The sequence below is a fragment of the Dreissena polymorpha genome, chromosome 1, assembly GCF_020536995.1.
Source record: "Dreissena polymorpha isolate Duluth1 chromosome 1, UMN_Dpol_1.0, whole genome shotgun sequence".
Lineage (NCBI taxonomy): Eukaryota > Metazoa > Mollusca > Bivalvia > Myida > Dreissenidae > Dreissena > Dreissena polymorpha.
In genome coordinates this window covers 144,300,127-144,311,404 of record NC_068355.1, presented here as the reverse complement: position 1 = coordinate 144,311,404, position 11,278 = coordinate 144,300,127, and the positions used below count along the sequence as shown (strand labels likewise).

General features: G+C 35.1%; 1 protein-coding gene across 1 annotated transcript in view; it reads left to right on the top strand.

Moving 5' to 3' along the window:
* The first annotated feature begins 12 nt into the window (after window positions 1–12).
* LOC127853763 (condensin-2 complex subunit H2-like) overlaps window positions 13–11,278 on the top strand; it is a 29,619-nt gene continuing 18,353 nt past the window's right edge. The window contains exons 1-6 of the mRNA XM_052388535.1: window positions 13–98; window positions 2,274–2,419; window positions 3,421–3,522; window positions 6,898–6,953; window positions 9,426–9,576; window positions 10,682–10,761. Of these exons, the coding sequence (XP_052244495.1) occupies window positions 2,294–2,419; window positions 3,421–3,522; window positions 6,898–6,953; window positions 9,426–9,576; window positions 10,682–10,761 (515 nt within the window). The 5' untranslated portion in view covers window positions 13–98; window positions 2,274–2,293. The remainder of the gene's footprint in view (window positions 99–2,273; window positions 2,420–3,420; window positions 3,523–6,897; window positions 6,954–9,425; window positions 9,577–10,681; window positions 10,762–11,278) is intronic.

Sequence of the window (11,278 nt, the reverse complement as noted above, 5' to 3'; positions counted from 1 at the left end):
ATCAAATTAAGTGTTTTGTTCACGCGCGAAGTCTCAAACAGAAAGTAACAATTCTACCGTCTTTTAGTACCGATAACATACATTGCTTGATCGAACAGGTACAAGTGAACCGTACTCATATACTTTGAACTAAATTTGATTTTCTCATGTGTATGTCTGTATATATATATATATATCATCTGATAAGCACAATTTTTCTAATTCTGATACGTTTCGCTCGGAGTAGAATTAGTTTGTTTATTGACGTTTCGTACCACTACCAGTTCATGCCACTGATATTTGTGTTGAAAAGGGGTAGACGATTCGTCCCATTGACAATATAATTTTATATAGGCGGAAAGGTGTGAATAATGCCGTGTAGGTGTAAATAATAACGGGATGTATATTAATGTAGTAACTACATTAGTTCTAACAATTATAATTATATATAAGTATATGTTATTAGAGAATTTGTGTGCTTAGTTCATTATGTTCAATAATTAAAAAACATGAAGTGATGTTATTTGTTTTGCAATGCGAGGCAGGTGCAGGGAACCTGACCATCCGCCTACAGTGTTCTCGGAAAGCACCACCAAAAGCCGGCGATTTCATCGGTTAAATTCTTTCTAGATGCCAGAAACTAAATATTGTCAATTTACTGAAAATTGTTTTAATAAACTTATGTAATCAATCTTGATATTGTTAATGTATTAAAAGAAACTTTTAAACTGAAAATCAAATACATTTTGTTTATGTTTTATATTTAAAAAAAATATATTAAAATTGCTTGAAATGCATGTAAATATTACATTTAACTGAAAAAATAATATTGAAATAAAACATTAGTTGAATTGATTTTAGGTTGCACCAGGTATGTGTATTAATACACATACCTGGTTGCACAGAGGTGCGAAAGTTTCCTTTTGTGATTCTTTTACACCTGTATGGTATTTTTCACACCTTTCCAACTATATATTGTTAGTATCATATATAACCTGTATATTATCAATAATATACATGTATATAGGCAGTGCTTTCACACAAGTATCAGTGGAATGAACTGGTAGTGGCTCAAAACCTCCATTACCTGAATTAGTTAAAACCTGGGATTCCTATAGATATTTGTTTGTTTAGGTCCCTGTTAAAACCTATTTTATTCAAGGTCTAGTCTAAGACTAAAGCTTATCTATAAGCTAATATGTCCGTTTCCTGTATTGAACCAGTACTCGATTTTTTGTGAGAGCTCTCAGAATGCTTTCAAAGTGTAGCTAGAATCAGTGACTTCCCAAACACCATGGTTCTTCTTGAATGCTTTGTGCTTTTATGAGGACAGCGACCTGCAGGGTCAATGGCTGTGAGTGGGATTATTGCAACTTCATGTCCACTTAGTTGTCCTTATCCAGGCCCCAGCAATGGACCACTATATTGTAACTAACATCGCGGGGACCTGTCAGTTAAATCGATAGATAAGTTTGAAATCTTTTTAAAAAATGTGATCAATTTGTGCCACACGCTGGCTTTGTTTCTTGTTAACCAGAAGAGCTAACTCAGGTTGTATTATGCTGCACTTTAAATCATTGGATTGTTTGTTCAATTAAGATTTTCTATTTACCGCAGATGTTGCAGCTGTATTAAAATTTTGTTCCAACAGTCATAATTGTAGTAAGTTCAGTTTTTTTTCTGCTATTTAAAAAAGGCCGCAAAATGAACCCGATCCCAAGGCAAACGGACCCGATCCCAAAACGAAATTACTTTTAAAATCACAGCTTGCCCACATAACTTGGCGTGGGGATTGTTCCCTACTATCCTTTATATGGCAATGTCCCCCTACCTCAAATTGAGCCGTTCTTCTAGTAACTTGCATAATTAAAGTATTACATTGTGACTTTAGAAGCTGAATATTGTGAATTAACTAAATAATGAAAGGTATGAGTTGGTCAACTGACCCAGCCTTGATAAGACTGAACAAAAGTAAAAAAAACAGCAACCAAATCAAACTAAGCAAACAACAAACTTTGAATGCGTAAAATTTATTTTCAGAGATTCGTTTCTGACAGGACCTTATAAGTTAATGTTTCAAGGACATTTGGATTGTTTTCTTCAGTTTGTCTTACAGGTTTTGCTAAGTCTAAAAAAAATATACATCTAAATCTAATCAATTAGTTAAGGTGAAATATTTTTAACCAGATATAAATGTGTAATAATTTATACGTCATATCATTTATCTTTGTTCATAAAATTGGTATAATCACAAAATGTGACAAGTTAAAATTAAAATCGAAGTTTGTTTACAGTTACAGCCAATTGTTCCATAATGTTGACCAGCAGCCAAGCTGAAGGTATAGATTCCAGATTTTCTCACATACTCCAGCCTATTAAAGACCTTACAAAAAATTGGGATGTAGACATTGCTGCACACCTGGAAGACTACCTTGAGGAGGTAAATGTTTAAGCCTTTGCATGCTGGGAAATTTTTCGTCTGCTTAAATGTTGTCTGCTGAATTTCTAAAATTAGCATTTTCTTAGATTTTTTTTCAAAGAATAGCAAACAAATTGGATCCTGATGAGACGGCACGTTCTGTGGCGTCTTATCTGGATCCAAACTGTTTGCAAAGGCCTTCAAAATTCGGTTCCAGCACTGAAAGAGTTAAGCTCCATGGCGCAGAAAGTTCTCAGCAAAAAGACTTCAGATGCACTTTTTTTTCTTTTTCCTATCCTGTTAGTGATTCATAAAATAGGATCATATAAGACAGTCCAAGATGTGAATAATGACCTCAGAAACTGTGACGATCACACAACAACTGCCCAACCTATAAAGTCCATCCCACTGCTCAAGGCTAAAATTCAAATCCTCAAGCCACTCTGCATTTTGACTGTTGGATGTTAAATAAATGTCTCTTGCTTGTGTCAGCTTGACATTTGTATCAGATACATTATCTTCACACTAAATCCATGTCTTGCAAGTGTATTATTAGCTCGGCTGTTTTCGGAGAAAACCCGAGGTATTGTCATAGCCAACTCGCGTCAGCCGTCCGCGTCATGCTAAAACCTTAACATTTTGCTAAGGTTTTGAACATTGGCTCTAAAAGCAAAGTGATTCAACCTACAACTTTGAAACTTCATATGTAGCTGCACCTTGATGATTTCTACATGCAACACCCATTTTTGGGTCGCAAGGTCAAAGGTCAAGCCTCAAGGTCACTGTGACCTCTAAAAAAAATTAATTCTGACAAGCTTTCATTTATTCGAACTGCACCCGCAGCTGAGCAGTCTGTATGTTAAATGTTGTGCAGCAAATGTAATACACATTCTCTTTGGTTAATATTTTAAGTTGGACTTATTACATAGATTGAGAACTTTCTTGTTGTATCTTTGTCAACTCACTAGTTTCAGATGACCCTTTTGGTCATTGTAACCCTCTCTATTTTATTGTGATTGCAGTTGGAAACTATCGTAATTTCATTTGATGGTGGTCAAACAACTATGAACTTTGCACAGGCTGCAATGTTAGTACAGAGCTCTGCATGTGTTTACAGCAAAAAGGTAATGCAATTGAATATATTATAAATAACTTAAATGTATGTATTGTCAAACCTATATTTTATTGTCCCCTACCGGTTTCACCGGAGGGGACTTATGATTTGCGCTCTGTCTGTCTGTCAGTCAGTCACACTTTTCTGGATCCTGTGATAGCTTTAAAAGTTTTTCATGAAACTTGAAACATGGATAGATTGCAATATGGACATTATACACGTCATTTCATTTTGTTCCTACGTCAAAAAATCTGGTTGATTTCGCAACAAATAGATTAGAAATATTGCTGAAAATGGTTAAAATGGCTAAAATTTTCTGGATCCTGCGATAACTTTAAAAGTTCTTCATATTTTTTCATGAAACTTGAAACATGGATAGATGGCAATATGGACATTATGCAAGTCATTTTATTTTGTTCCTATGTCAATATTCTGGTTGCTATAACAACAACAAAAAATTCTGACAATGGTGGAGCCGGTAGGGGACATATATTGCTTGGCAATAGTCTTGTTTTATATGATATTTATTTATCCTCCCTCCCCTACAAAGGGGGATAAACTAGAATCAAAACAGATGTCTGTATGTAAGTTGCTATATACAAACAGATGTCTGTATGTAAGTTGCTATATACAAACAGATGTCTGTATGTAAGTTGCTATATACAAACAGATGTCTGTATGTAAGTTGCTATATACAAACAGATGTCTGTATGTAAGTTGCTATATACAAACAGATGTCTGTATGTAAGTTGCTATATACAAACAGATGTCTGTATGTAAGTTGCTATATACAAACAGATGTCTGTATGTAAGTTGCTATATACAAACAGATGTTTGTATGTAAGTTGCTATACACAAACAGATGTCTGTATGTAAGTTGCTATATACAAACAGATGTCTGTATGTAAGTTGCTATATACAAACAGATGTTTGTATGTAAGTTGCTATACACAAACAGATGTCTGTATGTAAATTGCTATATACAAACAGATTTCTGCATGTAAGTTGCTATACACAAACAGATGTCTGTATGTAAGTTGCTATATACAAACAGATGTCTGTATGTAAGTTGCTATATACAAACAGATGTCTGTATGTAAGTTGCTATATACAAACAGATGTCTGTATGTAAGTTGCTATATACAAACAGATGTCTGTATGTAAGTTGCTATATACAAACAGATGTCTGTATGTAAGTTGCTATATACAAACAGATGTTTGTATGTAAGTTGCTATACACAAACAGATGTCTGTATGTAAGTTGCTATATACAAACAGATGTCTGTATGTAAGTTGCTATATACAAACAGATGTTTGTATGTAAGTTGCTATACACAAACAGATGTCTGTATGTAAATTGCTATATACAAACAGATTTCTGCATGTAAGTTGCTATACACAAACAGATGTCTGTATGTAAGTTGCTATACACAAACAGATGTCTGTATGTAAGTTGCTATATACAAACAGATGTCTGTATGTAAGTTGCTATATACAAACAGATGTTTGTATGTAAGTTGCTATACACAAACAGATGTCTGTATGTAAGATGCTATACACAAATTGTGATTGATTATTCCTTATGATATGAAGCTGTGCATGTCAGAATGTTATCATTCTATAGTACCTTAAACATTTTGAAAGATAATTCGCCAAATTGTCAACTTTGGATATCTGTTACATAATTAGCATTAATATAAAATAATTATTCAGCAAAAATTTACATCTCTGAAAGTACATGTACAGGTTTAGATTTGGTATGTAACACCATGAAGCAGCCCTTAACTTAATGTAATTATATAAAAAATTGGCCAATTAAACAGTTCACACCCTTGAAAATTTTTTCCTTGTATGCTTATTGTCCCCTACCGGTTTCACCGGAAGGGACTTATGGTTTGCGCTGTGTGCTTCTGTCTGTGAGTCTGTGTGTCTGTCACACTTTTCTGGATCCTGCGATAACTTTAAAAGTTCTTCATTTTTTTTCATGAAACTTGAAACATGGTCAGATGGCAATATGGAGATTATGCACGTCTTTTCATTTTGTTCCTATGTCAAGAATTCTGTTTGCTATGGCAAAAAATATATATTTAAAAAATTTCTGACAATGGTGGAGCCGGTAGGGGACATATATTGCTTGGCAATAGTCTTGTTCAATAATGCCCTGTGGGAGTGTGTGGGATATTTCTAATATAGTCTTTGATTGTCAAGCCATGCTCATGTTTGTAATATTTGCCAACAGTAACATGTACCTTTTAAAGACTGAGCCAACTAGAAAATAAAGCAATATAATAAGCACCTCCAAGAATAAAACAAATAGTATTATTTTATGATTATTTGTCAATATTTGAATTTATGAATGCATTTCATTGCATGGTAAATGCTGACAACTCGTATCAGTGGTTTTGCTAATTTTAGGGACAAGTTTAAGTCTCCACTGATTATTTAATGGCTCATAATAAAAACACATTGCATTCTATTTGAACAGCATATATTTAACATCTATGAACAAACAAGAGATGAGAAACACAGTGACAATGCCCCCTACTGTGCCGCTTTGATTTATTTTATTATGCTCCCCCAAAATTTTTGGGGGGAGCATATAGTTGCCGCTTCGTCTGTCCGTGTGTCCGTCCGTCCGTGCAAAATTTTTGTCCGGGCTATTTCTCAGCAATTAATGACCGGAATTCAATGAAACTTTATGGGAAGCTTCACTACCAAGAGGAGATGTGCATATTATCAGCCAGTTATGGTCGGATGATTTTTCACAGAGTTATGGGCCTTTGAAATTTTCTATAAACTTCTGGAATTCAATGAAGCTTTATGGGAAGCTTAACTACCTTGAGGAGATGCGCATGTTATTTGTGGGTTCTGGTTAGATGATTTATTTAGAGAGTTATGGCCCTTTGAAATTTTTAAGTTGCTAAATCATCCATCGTATTATTTTGTCCAAAGTTATGCCCCTCAAGACGTTTCCTTTTATCTGAATACATAGTGCAATATTGTGACAAAAAAAACCTTTGGGGAGCATCACCCGTCTCTGAGGGTTTCTTGTTTTATCATTTGTAAGGTACAGATAATTATATCCTTTAAAGCCTATTAATTCCCTTGTATTTTTTGTTCACCTTTGACCTTGAAGGATGACATTGATCTTGACCTTTCACCACTCAAAATGTGCAGCTTAATGAGAAACACATGCATGCCAAATATCAAGCTGCTATCTTCAATAATTCAAAAGTTATGACCAAGGTTAACGTTTAAGGACAGACAGACACATACAATGACAGACAGACAGGCCAAAAACAATATAACCCCAATCATGCGATCCGGGGGCATAAAAACAAAGGAGCAAAATGTGCTTGTTATTATGTCAGCCTGTATATTGTAGGTGGAGTATTTATACAGTTTGGTCTACCAGGTGTTGGATCTACTGGCAAACAAAAAGTGAGTTCTGTGTTTACAAGTTGTGTTTATTGCACACCAAGTTAGTTCAAAGATGACCATGTTATATGGTACACATTGTTGATATCCACAAATAGCAAAATAACTTTTCAATTCTCTTCTGTTACATCAAGTGGTTTCTGAGAAAGTTTGTACAAACACTTGTGTTACTTAGAAACACTGTATGAACAATGCATAGAGGAGAAAATATTTGATAAGAACATATTGCGTTATGATGAATTGCAATATTTACCTGTTTTTGTCGCATTTTTTATCATAAAACAATGTTGACTGTGTCAAAACTTGTTTGCATAACAAACTGCATCATGTGGGAATGTTCTATCAAGGGATTCCAAGCAATCTAATACTCAAGACTCAAAAATAATCCACGACTCAAGAAGCAACTTCCATAATAGTATTATATCCGTTAGCTACAGTTATGAAGGTCGCCGTGGTGTAATGGATATGGTGTTTTACTAGCAACAGGCAGGTTACGGGTTCGATCCCCATGCTTGAACGTGCTCTAGATCTCCCCAAAGACACCAAGTCCTGGTTCAAGGCCCAGGAAACAGACTCGAAAGCGTTCCATTAAGCCTGAGGCTTTGATGCAATTGAGCTAAAAAATAAATACATTTAGGTTTAAACAAATTAGCTACTGATACTCTTGTTTTAAGGATATGTAGAACAAATATTTACCCCACTACTCAACACAACAATATATTGCAACTAGTTACAAATAAATCACAGAGTGCATGGTATAGTATGAAAATGCTTAGCAGATAAATATTGAACAATCGTGTAAATGTACACATACTACTTTAAATGTGTTGTTCATGGCACATTTAAGTTTGACAAATAAACACCCGTTATTACAAAAAACATGAGAATAACAGATCTAATGCATAGCCATGAAGACAACCTTGTCAACACCAATTTTATACGCCCGTTTTTAAAAAACGGGACGTATTATAGTTTTGGTGGGCGGCGGACGGCGTCCACAGCAGTGTCTGCTCTCTAATTCAAATAGTTTTCATCCGATCTTCACCAAACTTTGTCAGAAGTTGTATCTAGACAATATCTAGGTCAAGTTCAATATGGGACATGCCAGGTCAAAATCTAGGTCACAAGGTCACTTAGTGCATTTTAATGATTTAGTATGGTGTCCACTCTCTGATTGATGTAGTTTTCATCCGATCTTCACCAAACTTGGTCAGAAGTTGTATCTAGACAATATCTAGGTCAAGTTCGAATATGGGTCATGCTGGTTCAAAAACTGGGTCACTGGGTCACTTAGTGCATTTCAAGGATTGAACATGGTGTCCGCTCTCTATTTGAAGCAGTTTTCATCCGATCTTCACCAAACTTGGTCAGAAGTTGTATCTAAACAATATCTAGGTCAAGTTCGAATATGGGTTATGCCGTATAAAACTAGGTCACAGGGTCACTTAGTGCATTTCAAGGATTTAGCATGGTGTCCGCTCTCTAATTGAAGTTGTTTTCATCCGAACTTCACCAAATTTGGTCAGAAGTTGTGTCTAAATGATATCTAGGTCAAGTTCAAATTTGGGTCATGCCGGGTCAAAAACTAGGTCACGAGGTCACTTAGTGCATTTCAAGCATTTAGCATGGTGTCTGCTCTCTAATTGAAGTAGTTTTCATCCGATCTTCACCTAATTTGGTCAGAATATGTGTCCAGACAATATCTAGGTCAAGTTCGAATATGGGTCATGCCGGTTCAAAAACTGGGTCACGGGGTCACTTAGTGCATTTCAAGGATTGAACATGGTGTCCGCTCTCTATTTGAAGCAGTTTTCATCCGATCTTCACCAAACTTGGTCAGAAGTTGTATCTAAACAATATCTAGGTCAAGTTCGAATATGGGTCATGCCGTATAAAACCTAGGTCACAGGGTCACTTAGTGCATTTCAAGGATTTAGCATGGTGTCCGCTCTCTAATTGAAGTTGTTTTCATCCGAACTTCACCAAATTTGGTCAGTAGTTGTGTCTAAATGATATCTAGGTCAAGTTCAAATTTGGGTCATGCCGGGTCAAAAACTAGGTCACGAGGTCAAAAACTAGGTCACGAGGTCACTTAGTGCATTTCAAGCATTCAGCATGGTGTCTGCTCTCTAATTGAAGTAGTTTTCACCTGATCTTCTCTAAATTTGGTCAGAAGTTGTATCTAGATGATATGTAGGTCAAGTTTAAATATGGGTCATGGTAAAGTTATCAAATTGTCCAAAACCTTCAAAAGGGCGTATCTTGTGACAGTTTGGCACTCTTGTTCTGTCTTAAAGTAAGTAATAAATGCAGATATCTAAAAATGTGTGCATATCGTACAAATATTTTTGCATAACTTACTTGCTTAAGCACCGTTTCTGGACTTCTGCTGTCAAGTGAGACCCATGCTATAAATATTTACATTGAAGTCAATATAAAGAGTTAAAACGTCATCCTTCCCCATATCTCTATTAGAAAGCAAGCACAGAAGTCCTCTGTTGATGATGAGGGCCATGATGGTGATGCTGACTTTGCTGACAAGAATGCTGACGAGCAGTTCCTTAGCCTGGATGACATCCAGGAGGGCAAGAACCTCAACCTGAAGGAGGACTTTGAGTCACCAGAAGTGAGTCATGGGATTGCTGTCATGTTTGTTCTATTGTAGCAAGATAAATCAACATTTTTTATGGCCCACAGTCTATACTGGGGGACATGTTGTTTTTGCCCTGTCTGTTTCTTGGTTTGTTTGCGTCAAACTTTAACATTGGCCATAACTTTTAAATTGGCCATAACTTTTGCAATATTGAAGATAGCAACTTGTCCCCAAAGACAACAAGTACTGGTTAAATGCCCAGGAAAAGGACTCGAGAGTGTTTCTATAAGCCTGAGGCTTTGGATGCAATCAAGCTAAAATAAATAGGTTTAAACTAAAATCATTAGCATTCAATATCTGTACATTCTAGGATCAAAAAGTATGTTGGAGCATCTTGGGAGAAGGATGAGACTACATATTTTACAATCAATAAGGTCATAGGGGCATTTTAGAATAAAAAATCTCAAACAATAGTATATCAACGACTTGACTGCAAATATATCTTAAGTTGTAATGATTATGGTGTAAGTCTAGATTCTCAACAGGATATTGTTCTCATGAGCTTATTATTGTGGTCTTTACTCTTTGTTAGGCTTTGTTCTGAGAGAGATAGACTTGATTCTTAGGAGGTCAGTATTGGCTCATGGGAGTGTAGTCTTGATTCACAGGCATGTCTTTGTTATCAGATGGGTAGCTCTAAATGTGAGTCACCATTTTCAATCTGTGTGTTATGATTAATTAAATTTTAATGTAAATTACCAGCTTTTAAAATTTTGGTCTTAAAAATCAAGTGATAATTTGATAAAGATAATCTGATCTGTAATTAATTAAGGAAAATAAAAAATCTAAACCTTGTTAAATGCAGTTGATGAGTGGAGAGCAAGCAGTTTACTGTGTATTTTTACAGGCCGCATTTAAAATAAACGTATAGAAGAAAGAGACATTCAAATTAACAACATTAATTTTCTACTCATATACTTAATTTTGATATCTTATGATAATGAACATGGTATTGAGTCTGTACACATTTTTTCAGTCGTTCCTGTAAAATACTTTAGCTAGAAAATTACAGATAACTTCTTGAATGTTAAATGCACATGTACTACATGTACACCTTTCCATGCATTATATTTTACAGGAGTTTCAGTTACTTCCAGAGATGCCATTGTGCCTCATACCCCATGAAGAAGGGGAAAAGGGAGAGAACCCTCTTCTCAGGTACTTTCTTGAGCTTGACAATTGTATAGTCTTTTGAGAGATCTTGATAGTTGAATGAATGAATACATCCAAGCTTAATTATTCATTATGTAATTTTATCACATGCCATACCCTGTTTCCCATGTAATATAGCCATTACATATATTTTTATCTTACACATGTGTAATATACTTTTTAAGCGTTTTCATTGGCTTATTTTTGTTTGATTGACCAATCGCATTTTGTTATTTTGCTGAAATGACTTTGCAACGTCAAATGATGTAACGAAATGTAGACAACATTCAGGATTTATTTTTATGTTTGCGTAAATATTTATTTAATTTGCTCATTTAAAAGCATGTGATAAAAAAGATCTGACACTCGTTATTTCATACCATATTTTATTAAGCTCATCCAGGAAATCTGTTAGTAAGCTCGCCAAAGGCTTGCTTACTAACAAAATTCCTGCACTCGTTTAATAAAATATGGTATGATATGACAACTCGTGCCAGATCCTATATGTAATATACCTTACCAC